The sequence below is a fragment of the Geotrypetes seraphini genome, chromosome 10 (genome assembly GCF_902459505.1).
Source record: "Geotrypetes seraphini chromosome 10, aGeoSer1.1, whole genome shotgun sequence".
In the NCBI taxonomy this organism is placed as follows: Eukaryota; Metazoa; Chordata; class Amphibia; order Gymnophiona; family Dermophiidae; genus Geotrypetes; species Geotrypetes seraphini.
In genome coordinates, this window is record NC_047093.1 from 138802450 (window position 1) to 138817820 (window position 15371).

The 15371-nt window shown below is 48.2% G+C and overlaps 2 protein-coding genes across 7 annotated transcripts in view; one reads left to right on the top strand and one right to left on the bottom strand.

Annotated features, from left to right (window-relative positions):
* Positions 1-15371, bottom strand: part of LOC117367510 (myosin-10-like) — a 125949-nt gene that overhangs the window by 86180 nt on the left and 24398 nt on the right. For 4 of the 6 annotated variants that reach the window (XM_033960091.1, XM_033960093.1, XM_033960089.1 and 1 more), the window contains exon 2: positions 46-433. In XM_033960091.1, coding sequence (XP_033815982.1) covers positions 46-396 — 351 coding nt within the window. In that variant the 5' untranslated portion in view covers positions 397-433. Of the gene's footprint in view, positions 1-45; positions 434-9764; positions 9962-15371 lie in introns of those variants that run through there. The other 2 variants (XM_033960090.1, XM_033960094.1) reach the window with 2 other exon arrangements.
* The window catches only part of MPV17L (MPV17 mitochondrial inner membrane protein like), a 41063-nt gene continuing 35331 nt past the window's right edge, over positions 9640-15371 (top strand). Inside the window, exon 1 of the mRNA XM_033960096.1 lies at positions 9640-9731. The gene's annotated coding sequence lies outside the window, so the exon portion shown is untranslated. The remainder of the gene's footprint in view (positions 9732-15371) is intronic.

Below are 15371 nucleotides of genomic sequence, written 5' to 3' on the forward strand. Positions count from 1 at the left end.
AGTTACAGACCACCGTGCACGCTCTCCCACCAGTGGCTTACTCACGTAAATCAGGCCGGAGTAGTACCGGTCCTTGAGGTTGTGCAAGACGGAGGCCTCGTTCAGGCAGGTCAGCTCGGCCATGTCTTCCACCTTGGTGAATTTCGGGGGGTTCATCTTCTGCACGTCGTCCTTGCTGAAGGCAGCCCGTTTGCCATTCTCAGACAACTCAACCACCACCTCATCGCCCCGCTCCTCCTTCAGGCTGGCTGCCTCAAAACCGTGCTTCTCCGAGGGGACCCAAACCAGTCGCTTGGCCGTCCAGTCCGCCTGCGCGGCCGGGTTGTTGCCTCCAAAGGCCTGGTCGACAAAGAGGTAACGCTCGGCATCGTCCCGGTGCGAGACGCGGGATGCCATGGTGGCCGGGGGTTGGTTGTTTCAGCTAATCAGGCACCTGGTAGGGGAAAGGGAGAGACAGAGAGAGAGAGAGAGAGAACATGTTAGAGCTGAAAAACACCAAATCCAAAAAAAATAGCAAAGTTGACTGGCCCCAAATCAGCTGTCTGCGTTCAGAACTGGACTCCCTGCAGGTCACAATGGCTTTTATTGCACCAGCATATAGCGGGTGGCAGAGATCACTAAATGTAGGAAAACACAATTCTTCTCCCTTAGTCTCTAGATTCAGGGCATTACAAAGATCCTTCACACTGGCTTACACATATCAGACTATCCAGGGTAACACAGTGTCTCCATCCCCCATATAAATCCCCTCGCTCTTCTAGGACAGAGAACACCCCCCCCCTAATATAGTTCTGCCAATGCACCTCACTCCTGCCCTTAACGCCTCCACGCCTGCCCTCCACCTCCACGCCTGCTATTCCAGTGCCGAGACCCTCACCCACAGCTGTGCCAATGCACCTCACTCCTGCCCTGAAGCACCCTCTTCTATTCCAGTACCGAGACCCTCACATACAGCTCTGCCAATGCACCTCACTCCTGCCCTTAACACCTCCACGCCTGCCCTTAACCTCCACGCCTGCTATTCCAGTGCCGAGACCCTCACCCACAGCTGTGCCAATGCACCTCACTCCTGCCCTGAAGCACCCTCTTCTATTCCAGTACTGAGACCCTCACATACAGCTCTGCCAATACAACTCACTCCTGCCCTGAGTCAACCCCTGCTATTCCAGTACTGAGACTCTCACACACAGCTCTGCCAATGCACCTCACTCCTGCCCTGAAGCACCCTCTTCTATTCCAGTACTGAGACCCTCACATACAGCTCTGCCAATACACCTCACTCCTGCCCTGAGTCAACCCCTGCTATTCCAGTACTGAGACTCTCACACACAGCTCTGCCAATGCACCTCACTCCTGCCCTGAAGCACCCTCTTCTATTCCAGTACTGAGACTCTCACACACAGCTCTGCCAATGCACCTCACTCCTGCCCTGAGTCACCCCAGAACTGAGACTCTCACACACAGCTCTGCCAATGCCTCACTCCTGCCCTGAGGCACTCCTTGCTATTCCAGCACAAAGACTTCTACATTGACAAAGCTCTCTGGATGATGGAATCTCCAGACTTGCATTCACAAGGAGACTGAGGGCAGTACATTCCCTGGTAGTGCAAATTTCTCCCGCCCTGCCCTGACGAGGCCCCTCAAGAATGTCCTTGAAGCGCCATCTCTGGGGGAGGATGGTGTTGTGAGAGAGCAGGTCAGCTTCTGTTCCCATGCAGACCTTGGCCTTCCTTGCCCACAAGCAGGCTTTGTTAGGCCTGGTTTGAGGGCATTTACATAGGCACAGGCCACTCTCCTCACAGCTACCCCCAACCTGGGCCACACACAGTCCAAGGAGCGCAGCACGTTTTGTCAATAAAAGCTGCAGGTGATAAGACACCTAAACCACAGGCTCTGTCAGCTTGGAAGAATTATATCCAAGTAAACATTTGAAGAACTGGAATTAATTTTTTCACCATTGCAAACAAGCAACCGGGAAAGGGGGGGGGGAGTAATTTTAGACTCCAACTGAAGAGCTGTTTCAGTTAGCTATTGTGAGCTACTCAGCTGAGAAAAAACTATCCCCAAAATATGGTGTGGACACCCTGCTCCGCTCTGGGAGTCTTTCCTGGCTTTGAGTAGAGAATGACATGGGGACAAATTTATCCCCACCCCCAACCCTGTAAGCTCTGCCTTAACCACATAAGCCTCTAACGCAGTGGTTCTTAACCTTGTTGGAGGTACTGAACCCCACCAGGTTCATATGCGTGTTCACCGAACCCTTCTTTATTGGAAAAATAAAATATGATTTTTACAAATTCAAAACGTAGGTATACAGTGAGGGAAAAAATAATATCAATTTTGAAAACAAAAAAGTTCTCCTATATTTCGAATAATAATAACATAATCATGAAATTTACTGCAAATCAGCGTGACTTCTGCTGTTGCCTCTCAAAGACCAGTTCAGAAATGCGCGGCTTTACCTTGGCAAGTGCCACTCTCATGTCATTTTCGCAACAAAGTCTGTTCCTTTTCTTCGTTTTTATGTCCAGCATCCTCGAAAAGGATTGCGCGCTACATGAGTCGGAGGTGTGTTTTGACCTCCGCCGAACCCGCGAGACTGACTCACCGAACCCCTGGGGTTCGGTCGAACCCAGGTTAAGAACCACTGCTCTAACGCTTATGATTTTTAAAGTGTTTGAGGCTTGTGCAGATGAGGAGGGAGCTTGCAGAGACGGGAATAGAACTTGAGGGGGATGGGAAAATGAGTTCCCGCAAGGATGGGGAAAAATCTGTCCCCGTGTCTTTCTCTAGCTTTGAGCTCGGTACAGGTAACACAGCAGAGGCTTCAGAAATTAAAGGTTATCAGGCCCTGTGTACACAGGAAGGCAGCAAATATTGGGAATTACTGGACAAGACAATATCCAACAGGCTAATGCGAGGGTGAGCCGAAGGGGTGAATGAAGGTAAGGGAGAGAAAAAGTAAATACCCTAGTATCACATTCAACCTAGGGGAAGAGCTGGAGATTAGAGCCGAGAAGCAGGGAGACAAAATGACTCATCCATGGGTCACACACACACATGGCTGAGTCTAGAGTCAAAACTCCTGACATACAAACAATAACTCCGAGTCAGAGATGTGCCGTCACCCTATGACCAGGGGAACTGTGCCATCAGGCCGGCTATAAGCACTCCACCATGGGCATTCTCTCCACACAGTTCCCTGGCTCCTAGGCTAACAGGTCTCTGCCATGGCAGTCCAGAATCAAAAGGGAATTTGACCAAAGAGCTGTATGGCTACTTGCAGTCTCCTCTCAATTCATCCCGCCATGAAATATTCCAGCCACAAGTGTGAGAAGATGGAATTTGGAGGGGAAAGGGCATCCCTCTGACCAGCAGGCACTAGCGAACTGATTCTCTCCTTCCACCACCCTACACAAGGTCTTGGAAATTGGACTAACAAAGATGGTCCTTATGCACGTTACAACGATTCTACACCTGTGCAATCAACATTTTCCTACAGGAGGATCCTGGTCAACATGAATGTAGACGAGTGTCAGCATTTTGTTTTCTAAAAGTGGTCAACCGTTGAAGATGTTCACTTCGTTAGTCTCACATCAATGCAAAACTGTATCATCTACAGTTCCGTAGGGTTAAGAGTTGGCCAACGAATTTCTATCACAATGGACTGCTCTTGCCCAGCAAAGGCAAACCAAAGAAGCTCCAACCTGTTCAGGTGTGGGGGCTGGGCCCTCACAGCCTAAGGAAGAACATTCCCGCCCATCAAGGAGGTTATGGACTACGATACATCAAATCGCATTAACTTGCTCCCGGCCAATACAATGACATTAAATCCATCCAAGAGGTCAATGAAGAAGCGAGAGTAATTTGAATGCAACATCTTCAAATGAGTGGGTGGAGAAGCAGAGGGAGAATGGATGTCATATTTATTCTCAGCTAACAGAAACCCTCATGTGTTGATCCTGCCCTGAAGCTGCTGCATCCCGAGGCAAGGAGAGATGTGTGCGAAACATGTGTGGTGGGGCAGTGTGTGCTGGAGTGTTAGATGTGTAGAAATGGCCATATCCAACCCTCAACACAAGCCCGGCCTACTGAGACTCCTTTCAAAGAATTTATTGTCTAAGAATAAGATCCTACCACCCCCCCTACCCAGGACAATGGTGAATTTCACCCTCTGAAAGGTTACAACAGCTATAAATTTCATTTAACAGAACAATCTTTCCCAGTTTAACACCTGAATGCTTGAATCGGGAGATTCGATAATACCAACTCATGTTTTAAAGAAGCTTTCCTCACATCAGCAAGAACCATGAAATTAGAACAGGGCAAGTCAGGCCCTCCGACCTCTAGCTGACTCACCAGATTAAAGCAAGTCCCTTTTCTACAACTGGGTCACGAGGGTACGGACGATGAGGGTCACGCATGCACCGAGTTAAAGGACAGAGCCAGGGACTATAGCCGAGAGAGTGACTCACCCCAGGAACACACAAGTCGGGGCCAGAGCCGGGAATTAGAGCGGAGGCACATGGAGATAAAATGACTTCACCCAGGGTCACATACAGCGAGTCAGTGACAGAGCCAGGGATTAGAGGTAAGAGGGAGAATCACACACCGAAAATTAACTTGCACCTCACTTCCATGTCACACGTATTAATGCATAGGGAATGCAAGATGCAAAATCCCCCACCCCGTTCAGGAACGCCTCTTATGGTATAAGACTCGTTCTAGGCAGGATGACCTGCCTTGGGTAGGAAGCATGGTAACATCATGAAAGTCATTCATTCATTCTAGCAGGCATCCTATGCAGTAGTTGAGAAACTGCAGATCACCTGTTATAACCCCAAACTCACCCTGAAAACCCTGCAATTAAAAAAAAAAAAAAAAAGCGCAAGCCCTCTCCAGCCTCCCCTTCATTAAGGGAAGAACGGAGGAGAGCCCGATTAGAACCCCTCTGAAGCCTCAAAACAAACTGGGGACCCTCTGTACAGTGAGGGGTTCCCCTTCTCTCTCCTTCTGAAGGACTTCACTGCGCCTCTCCCTCTCGTTCCAGAGGCTTTGAGCAAAGTAAACAGCTGGATTCTGAACACCAGAGAATCGACAAGGCAAAAACCTTCTCTTTACTGACTGCCTGGAGGGAGACATAGGAATGGACCATGGCACCCTAGCCAAAACTTTGGTTTAAACCTCCCCCCCCCTTCCACACACACACACACATACACAGTTCTGTGCCTGATTTACCACTGGTAAATACTACAGCTCCTTTTTCACCACTTAAGTCCACCAGTTGTCTCTTTCCCTTCCTCGCCTCCTCACCCGCCTCCCCCCTCTACCCCCTTAGACCCAGTAGCCATCTCTCTCCCTCCCCCATCAATCCCTCCTTTCAACTTCCCCTCCCCAGCATGAGATATATTCTCTGCTCTTTCTCTCTCCCCCCTTCCAGTCCCCAAAGCATCCAAATTCTCATTCTCCTTTTCCCCCATACCAGCATCCTCCCCTGCTCTTTCCCCTTCCATGCCAGTGGCATCTACCCAGAATTTCCCCAGCCTTGGCACATGAGGCCAACGGTAGCGACTCGAGCCAATCAAAGGAAGTCCTTCCTCTACCATGCCACTCAAGCAGTCAAGTCGGATAGCATGCACGCAGGAAGAAGCTCTACACATCTCCTGCATCCATGCCAGGCATGGATTTAGGTACTGGCAAGACAGGTAACCGCAGGGCACCAGATTTTGGAGACACCACGCATCCAAGCCAAAGAGAGGCTTTCTCTGCTTACATTAGGGCTGCTTTTCAAAAGCTGCCACTGGTGTTTTCCTCTGGTTATCCTATATTTGGGATCTCCAACGTTTCCCTCTACCCTCCATGTCTCTAGGAGCTGCTGTCTGGTCTGGTCTACAGACATCAAAATCTTAAATCTGGCCCTGGTCTGTCCATGGTTCACTATTAACCTTTCTGATCTGGAACCTCTGTTCTAACCACAGGTTGTGCGATGTGCAAGGGGGGAGACAGCATACGGAGAGGTGTCCTAGCGGTTCACTGTCGTCCTTCACTGCTTTTGTCTCTAGCTGCAGCGAAGGATGAGGTAGGGCCTGTAGAAGCACGAGTTCCTGTCTAGGCTACGGGCCTAGCCTCTGCTAACCTCACCAGTCCTGGTGTGTACTGGGCTATATGAACCACACCATCTTTGCTGATCGCAAACTTGTACTGTTCATGTTTAACTTGCTACAGTAAGACGTTTATCCGCGACAAAACAGAAATCATCTTCAAGTTATGCTAGCTTAAGACCCTGTTGAGCTTCATCATGATCATCTCCCCTGGCGGCCATTTTTACCAGGCCAATAAAAATAACACTTCTTGCATTCAGAGCACAAACTTACCAAGACACCAAAGACACCAAAACCTGATTGAGTTATGCTGTCACATGGACAATATTGATAGAAAGAAGTGACTCTAAAACACCCTCAAAAGGTCAACAAATCAAAAGAATATAGGCTTGGAAACAAACCTCAAAAGGCCAACTAAAATCGGAGAAACAAGAAGCTGGACAGGCAGCCCGAAGTTTTTGCTTGCTCATTTTGTTTGCTTTTTCCAGGCATTTTGTCGTTATAGGAGCTATGTCAAGTGTGCATAATCTTTCTAAAGAGTGTGTAGTATTAAACGGTGAATGAAAAAACACACAATATTGTGTATTTTGTTACTTAAACAACAACATGCAATGAAATGGGGTAGGTTGTTGACATTTCTAATGTCATTGCAAATGACCTCTTGAACATTAGGGATGGGCTATCATTTAGACTCAAACCTAGAGCAGCAGGGAAGGTCAAGAGGTCATCCAGTTCATTGCCTTCCCCTGAAGAGAATCCATCGCATTTAAATCAGCCCAGACTTTCTGAAATGTTTCCACATTACTTTTCCCAAGGTAAAAACGTGAGATCTCAGCACAGTCTTTGCCCGTTTCTTTGTTACAGGATAAAGTCTGAATCAACGGTTGAAGAGTCTCAATGACTCTTCACAATCACACCCAGATAGCAATGAGATAACAAGAACGCATGACAGGAGAAAGGAGAGGAGGTGTCTCGCCTATCTTTAGAAAACCTAGTTGCCCTTCCCTTCACACTAGCAAAATTAGTTGTCCGGAAACCTTGCCAGAGCTAGCTAACCTCTCTTCCACTAAGCAATTTAATCACAGGCGTCTAATGTTCACAGAAATGTTGGAAATGGACAACCCTTTTCAGTATCTACCCACATCTTCTAGAACCCTCTTCAAGAGCTAAATCGGAGCAAGCATGTCCCTGTTCCTAGTGTTTCATGTTCTTCTGAGATGGAAGGTACCTTTCCAGGAGAATACATAGATTTTCACACACTTAAGTCTACAGGCCTCCTCTAACCAAAATGATAGATGTTGGTGGAGTTTGGAGAGAAGAACACTTTTCTGTCCTTTCTATGTTCTCTTTAAGACATTCATTGTAGATCTACGGCATGTTTCAGGAACAGCTTTTATCCATATAATTGTCGGCGTTGAGGTGGGTTGACTATGAAGGTGGTCTGGCTATTAGTCTACAGAACACCTTAAAGCATACAACCCTGGTACAAGAAATGATGGCGACTGGAGATGACCTGAGGCTCACCTTGCTAAGACTACAGAAGAACAAGGAATATTCCAGTATCAATCCTCCATTCCAAATACAGGTACAAAGGCCGCTGACCCTGACTACAAATGCACTCATTTGGCTGTCCCTCACATAACTCCCTCCCCACACACACACAAGCGAGCTCCACTCAGCTGGCAAGTCCCTCCTATCTGTGCTCTTCTCCTCTGTCAACTCCAGACTCTGTCCCTTCTACCTTGCTTCGCCGTATGCTTGGAACAAGCTGCCCAAATCCCTACGGTGGGCTCCGTCTATGGCAGTGTTCAAGGCCCACCTCTCTGACAGTGCTTTTGACTCCTGACTTCTCTCACCTTGGGTTCTGCATCCCCAACCCTCTATGTTATGTCTGTCTGTCCAAGTTAGATGTAAGCTCTTCTGAGGAGGGACTGCATATTAAATGTCAAAATGTACAGAGCGCTGCGTACGCCTTTCAGCGCTACAGAACTGATAAACATTAGAACTGACACACAAGCACATTTCTGAAAAGCCACGGATGATTGAAAAATGGGCCCGACGTAAACTGAGGAAGATCTTGGATGGCCAATTGCTATGTTAACGAAAGGGGAAATATAAGACATCTTGAAGACTCTTCACACGACGGCCTCAGCTCGTCACCAGTTGGCACAGCGGCACCATGGGTCAGCCATGACCTAGTGCCACATCCCACCCATTACAAAACACTACAAGCGTGTTCAAAGCGTGCAGTCACGGTCCTAGAGCAAGGACGTCCAGTTTGAATGTTCAACACCAACACCCATTCCGACCATATCCATAGGTGTGTCAGGGGTGTTCCATGACGTTACGCACATTGCAACACAATACTGCCTTGGCATGCGTAACTTGGGTGCCAGAACTTACTCCAGGTTTCGTCAGTCTTAAGTCTGTTGCCTGAAATTAGGCAAGGAAGTTGGCCTGTGCACTTTACAGCATCGTGTGTAGTGCCGATTTTTTGGTGGTACCTAGCTCTGAGCACCATTTGTAGAATTTCCCTCATTAAGTGTACGCTCACCTGTGAAAGTGTCTGTATTTTGTATATTTTCACATGCAAATGGTATGCAAACAGGGGCGCCCAATTACACCATAACCCTTTATAAGCCCTAGCGATTAAAACAGGAAGCAGAGAGCCAGAGTCCTTGTAACCATGGACAAGTCATTTCACCCACCTCGGGCCCGAACTTAACATTATAAGCTCTCTGGGACAGGGAAATATCTATGGTGCCTGAATTAAGTACTACTGAAAAAAAAAGGCACGAGCTAAATTCAGGGCTAAAATGATTCAGCGTTGCAAGGAATCACAACAGAGGCAAATTAAACCTAGCTCAGAAAACGGGCATAACATGTGGTCCTCAAAAACTAGTAGCCAACACTCAACAGTCATTTGAATTGAAAAAAGTAACAGGTGGTTCCTGCTCCCACCCTCCACAGCTTGCCTGGTATACCATCAATCCCCCATCACCCCCCCCCCCTCCCATCCCGTGTTCTCCTCATTCTCAATCCCTATCAAAATCTTGCACGAGCTATAAGACTTGAATTCACTTTCTACAGTGGTTTGGCCGCACTGCATGCTGGGAGATGTAGTTCCTCCTTTAAAGCGTGGACCGCAGAGGGTGGCCGAACCAACCCAGGACCGGATCGGCCTCCTTAGGCAGCTGCCCTAAACGGCGGTGGGGGACCCATGGGCATTGCCCAAAACTCTCTCACACCCCACCCCTAGCTCCACCTGACAGCAATGACGGACCATTACTAAGCAGAAACACGAGACACCTGTTGTCCCATCCCCTGTATAAAAAAAACAACCCGAGCCAACTCTGGCCTGGGGCCCGGCACTACAAAGTTCGATCCTCCTCACCCCCCCCTCTGGCCGAGAACCCGCCGGTTCATTGGTGTTTTAATGCAGAACTGCAACTGTTGGACTCGTATCGCTTACCAGAGTGTAACATTAACTAGCCTCAAGGCTATAAGATCTGGCAGGATCCTTTTCCCTCCCTCATCCCTTGTCCCAGTGACCCCCCCTCCACAGCTCCCGCTTTACAGAAAGAGAAAGAAAAAGACGACTCCTCTCTCGTCTGTCCCCACCGTCCCCAGGTAAGATGACAAGACGCTACACTCGATCCTTACGTGTTTCTCCGAAGTGCCCCGGCAGGTTGCAGCGACAGCAGGAACGAGGAAAGGGGGGGGAGAGGGGAGAAGTGCAGAGATTCACAAGTTAAAGCCCCCCAGGGAGAAACGTTGCGTTCTGTTTCCTTCAGCTGACGAGCCGGGTGCCTGGTGCAAGTAATCAACTCCTGGACTGTCGCGGGCGCGCGGGGAGGACTAGAAGGGGAGGGCAGGGAACGGACGACGTCAGCCTGCTGAGGAGGAGCAGAGCTGCCGAGATGCAGCCTGCCACAGGGAGGAGGCGGAGGCCTGTGGCGAGAGCGTCCCCCCCTCCGGGCACGCAGGCATGCACTGGCATCAGCACTGAACGTGGGCCCAGGGCTTTTTTTTTTCTTCGGCTTTATCCACACAATGACTTCACTGCATTCTTGCCATTGTTTCAATAAGTTTCTGGGCTTTTTTTTTTTTTTCTCTCCCTTTCTCCTGCCTCGGAATGCATTCTTCTGAAATTAGGACCGGCCTGGGCAGAACAGAAACAAGAGAGGAGGGGGAAGTGGTGACAAAAACTGAAGACATGAGTTCTCCCCTCTGCTCCCCCCCCCCCCAGGACCAGATGGGTCACTGACAGCTCTTATTCCTAGGCTGTAACTATATAACTGTAAAAAAAAACAAAAACACCAGAGGCAGATACATTCCCTAGAGAAAGGCAAACGGACAAAGACGTGTGTCTGTGTTTGTGCTACACAAAATATGGGGATCTGTTACTGAGGGAGAGCAGCTGACTGTACCGCATTCAAAGGATAGCAAAATCCAGTCCGAGTTTTACCCTCCTCCCTTCCACTGCATGCTGAGCCTTGTAGTTTTTTTAACTCCCCTGATCACAAGAACCAATACAACCAAGAGCGATCAGTTCTGACCCTGAAAACAAAATTTGAAGCTTAAAATGGGATGATCCTGGGCCGCTCCCACTCAGCTCCAAAGATCCAGAGAGAGCAGCACCCAGTTCTGTCCCAGAGAAGGAAAAATTCTAGACTTGTAGGAGGGTTTGGTGTATGGTGAAAGACCAAACTCTGGAATTCATTGGCAGAGAATGTAGTGAAAGCAGTTAGCTCAGCAGAGTTTTAGAAAAGGTTTGGATAATTTCCTAAAACAAAAGTCCATTATTTACCCCAGCCATTATTGGAATCTAGCTAGGTACTTGGGACCTGGGTTCGCCACTAAGTCTGTCCCAGTATGGCTGTTCTTATGTGAGCCAAGTCTAGGACAATGAAGCCATTGTGACATCACTGCTGAGCTTGGCTCTTGGGCATTGGTGGAATGAGGCATTATGACATCACAATCTCTGCTCTGGAATGTTGCTACTCTTTGGGTTTCTGCCTGGTATTTGGGACCTGGATTGGCCATTGTTGTAAACAGGATACTGGGCTTGATGGACCTTCGGTCTGTTCCGGTATGGCAGTTCTTATGTTCTTATTTGAGCCGTCTAGGACAATCAAGCCATTGTGACATCACTGCTGAGGTTGGCTCTTAGGCATTGGTGGAATGAGGCATTATGACATCACAATCTCAGCTCTGGAATGTTGCTACTCTTTGGGTTTCTGCTTGGTACTTGGGACCTGGGTTGACCACTGTCGAAACAATATACTGGGCTTGATGGACCTTTGGTCTGTCCCAGTATGGCAGTTCTTATGTTCTTATGTGAGCCAAGTAGAGTGACATCACTGATAAGGTTGGCTCTTAGGCATTGGTGGAATGAGGCATTATGACATCACAATCTCTGCTCTGGAATGTTGCTACTCTTTGGGTTTCTGCCTGGTACTTGGGACCTGGGTTGCCCACTGTTGAAAACAGGATACTGGGCGCGATGGACCTTCGTTCTGTCCCACTATGGCAACTCTTTATGTTCTTATGTAAAGCCAGACTGCCCATTAGACAAAATATTCGCCCTAACTCTGGAAACTTGCACACCGAAACATATGCTTAACACAGAAATCTGAACGCACCTTTGATAAAATATCGTCAGCTGCACATGCCATTAATTAAATAATTAGATGCAAATTGGCATAATTAGGTCTTAATTGGAGCCATTTGGCACTAACGTGCAAAAACTACCTTTAGTTGGAATTCTGTAGGTTATGTGCACAAAATCCATCACGCACATGTGGGCGGTGGATGTGGGAGGGGCACGGCCGTGTCACGGACACGGCCAGCACTGATGCACACATCTTTGCACTTAACCGCCCACAGTCAGCATTAGTAGTACTATTTATCATTTCTATAGCGCTGAAAGGTGTATGCAGTGCTGTTGTACATTCCCATGCAACAGACGGTCCCTGCTCAGAAGAGCTTACAATTTAATTTGGACAGACAGGACTTATAGTGGATGGGGAGTTTCTTGCAGTGAGTGCGAGGAATTGAAAACGGCCTCAAAAAAGTAGACTTTTAGCTTGGATTTGAAAACTGATCGAGACGGAGCTTGACATAATGACTCAGACAGTCTGTTCCAGGCCTAAGGTGCAGCAAGATAGAAGGGACGGAGACTGAAGTTGGCAGTGGAGGAGAAGGGTACGGATAGGAGGAACCTGCCCGATGAACGGAGTTCAAGGGGGGGAGGGGAGATTCTGAGAGGGCTGCGGAGTGAGTGCAAAGTTATGCACCTGGGTATCCAAAATCCATGCAGGACTTATACCCTTAATGGCGAGATCCTAACAAGAATGGTAGCAGAACAGGACTTAGGGGTGATCGTCAGTGAGGACATGAAGGCTGCCAATCAAGTGGAGCAAGCTTCTTCCAAGGCAAGACAAATCATAGGTTGCATACGCAGGGGCTTCGTCAGCTGTAAGCCTGAAGTCATTATGCCTTTGTATAGATCCATGGTGAGGGCCCCACCTGGAATACTGTGTGCAATTCTGGAGGCCGCATTACCGTAAGGATGTGCTGAGGCTGGAATCGGTCCAGAGAATGGCCACCCGGATGGTCTCGGGACTGAAGGATCTCCCGTACGAAGAACGGTTAGATAAATTACAGCTATACTCGCTCGAGGAGCGCAGAGAGAGGGGAGACATGATCGAGACGTTCAAGTATCTCACGGGCCGCATCGATGCAGAGGAGGATATCTTCTTTTTCAAGGGTCCTACGGCAACAAGAGGGCATCTGTGGAAAATCAGAGGTGGGAAACTGCGCGGGGACACCAGGAAATTCTTTTTCACCGAAAGGGTGGTTGATCGCTGGAATGGTCTTCCACTTCAGGTGATTGAGGCCAGCAGCGTGCCTGATTTTAAGGCCAAATGGGATCGACACGTGGGATCTATTCGCAAAGTAAAGGCAGGGGAGGGTCATTAGGGTGGGCAGACTGGATGGGCCGTGGCCCTTATCTGCCGTCAATTTCTATGTTTCTATGTAAGTCACTAAGAGGAGTTTGAACTGTTTTCGGAAATGGATGGGAAGCCAATGAAGTGACGAGGAGAGGGATAATATGAGTATAGCGTCTTTGGTGGAATATAAGTTGTGCGGCAGACACGCCAATTATACCAGCCATTATCCAATAGATTCTAATTATGATATCAATCTTAGACAGGGATCTCAAAGTCCCTCCTCGAGGGCCGCAATCCAGTCAGGTTTTCAGGATTTCCCCAATGAATACACATGAGAGCTATTAGCAAACAATGAAAGCAGTGCATGCAAATAGATCTCATGCATATTCATTGGGGAAATCCTGAAAACCCGACTGGATTGCAGCCCTCGAGGAAGGACTTTGAGACCCCCTGTTCTAAAACATGCACCCAACTATACTGACTAACAAATCAATTAGTACCAGGGTGTTAATTGTCTCATCAGTTTTGATTTGCGTGCACATCTTGCTACGCACTATAACAATGCGCGGCCAATTCCCACAGAGCGCAACCCTAAATGGGCGTGGCCATGGCAAGAACAGGGGGCATTTCTAAAATTTGCACGCAGTGTTACAGAATACCGGGGGCTTGCGCGCCAATTGGAACCTGGAAATTACACCCGGTATCTGCAGGTATACGTTCTGGCGTCCGAATCAGCGTTTAACGTTATTCTATAATGGGCGCATCATTTTTTTTTTTCAGAACTGGGTTTTGAACACCACTTATTGAATTTAACCCTATGCGCTCACGCCAAACCATTCACTGCGTAAAGGCGGACTCGTGCACACTTACAGAGCATCATCCCAGTAGCTAAATTTAGGTGATCTATACAGAATTACCCCCACAGGTGAGGTGCCTGGAAGGGGGGAAGGGGGGGGCACACGCACAGTGAGTTAAATCGGAGTTGAAATGCTTCTTTTTGAAATTTAATCAATGGTAATAGTAAATGGAACTCCATGATAAAAGTTGATCCAGTGCTGGGTTTACCCTGCTGCATGCTGGGACTTGTAGCTCTCGTTTTCTTGTTGCAGCCTCTAGTAGCATTTTTCACAACAGGCACCAGATTTTCCCGCATACTCGTCGCGCTCCACTTTGTTATTCTCACAGAAAACCAGGGACCCCCCTGAGGAAGATGTTTAATCGAAACACGGACCATGTAGGGTCCCCGCTTCCCTACAGCAAAGTTGAATGTTCATCATGCAACATTTTTTTGACTGATTAAAGTGCCTGCGTCCAGTACATCTGTTCTGCAGGTTTTGGGGGGGGGTTTTTTGGTACCTTGCTGCTCGACATTCACCGCAGACTTGTTAGATTTCTTCTTTCTTGTTAACTTCCAGCATGCAACAGAGTGAAGTGAGGACGAGATCAATGAATTAGGCAGAATCGAGAGCCAGTTGGCAACCCTGAGTGCATAAGAGGTAAATGCCGCTTCATCCAGGACCACAGGAATGATGGTCCCATGGTCTGTGTAAGCTGAATATGCAAATCGCCAAAACACCTGACTTCTGAAAAAAATAAATAAATAAAAGCCTCTTAATCCAGAGTAAGCCAGTGAAACAGAGTCCAAGCTGATTCATCTCGAATTCCTAAGGCCTTGGAAACCTTAGCGTTGCCGCATAATTACTAACTTGGCATTAACACATCAAACCTGTAGATAAACCACAGGGTTGGGGGGGGGGAGGGTTGTAAACAGATGGAGGAGATGGGAAAAATTCCAAAAAAGGGCAGAAAGGAAGATGAAGGCCTCTTGGTACTCTCTGGCGAGGGTCCAGGCAGGTGTCAAGGAAGGGAAGGGCGTGGAGGCCTGGACAGGGAGCGGTTGGTAGGTGCCGTAATGCAGGAGGAATGAGATGGAGAAACGAGGCAGAACTGGTGGCGAGAGTGGCGACAACTAAGGAAATAATGCACGCCAGTATCGACGGCCTCCATGTTTGAGAGGCCCCTCAGGCCTCAATGGGAAAAGGCCGGGAATACAGAGCATCGTAGAGAAAATGCTACCCAAAAGACAAAACTAAAGAGCTTATACTTTCACCACTAGACCCTCCTTCCATAGGGTTACCATAATGACTCCAGAAAAAGGAGGACTGACTAAGATATCCGAGTTTTACTTCCGTTGCTTTCAGTGGAAGTAAAACCCAGATGTCTCAATCCGTCCTCTTTTTTTTTTTCTGGAGTCCTTATGGTAACCCTACCTTCCAACCCCTACTCTTTCTCACCTGGGGGGGGGGGGGCAGAC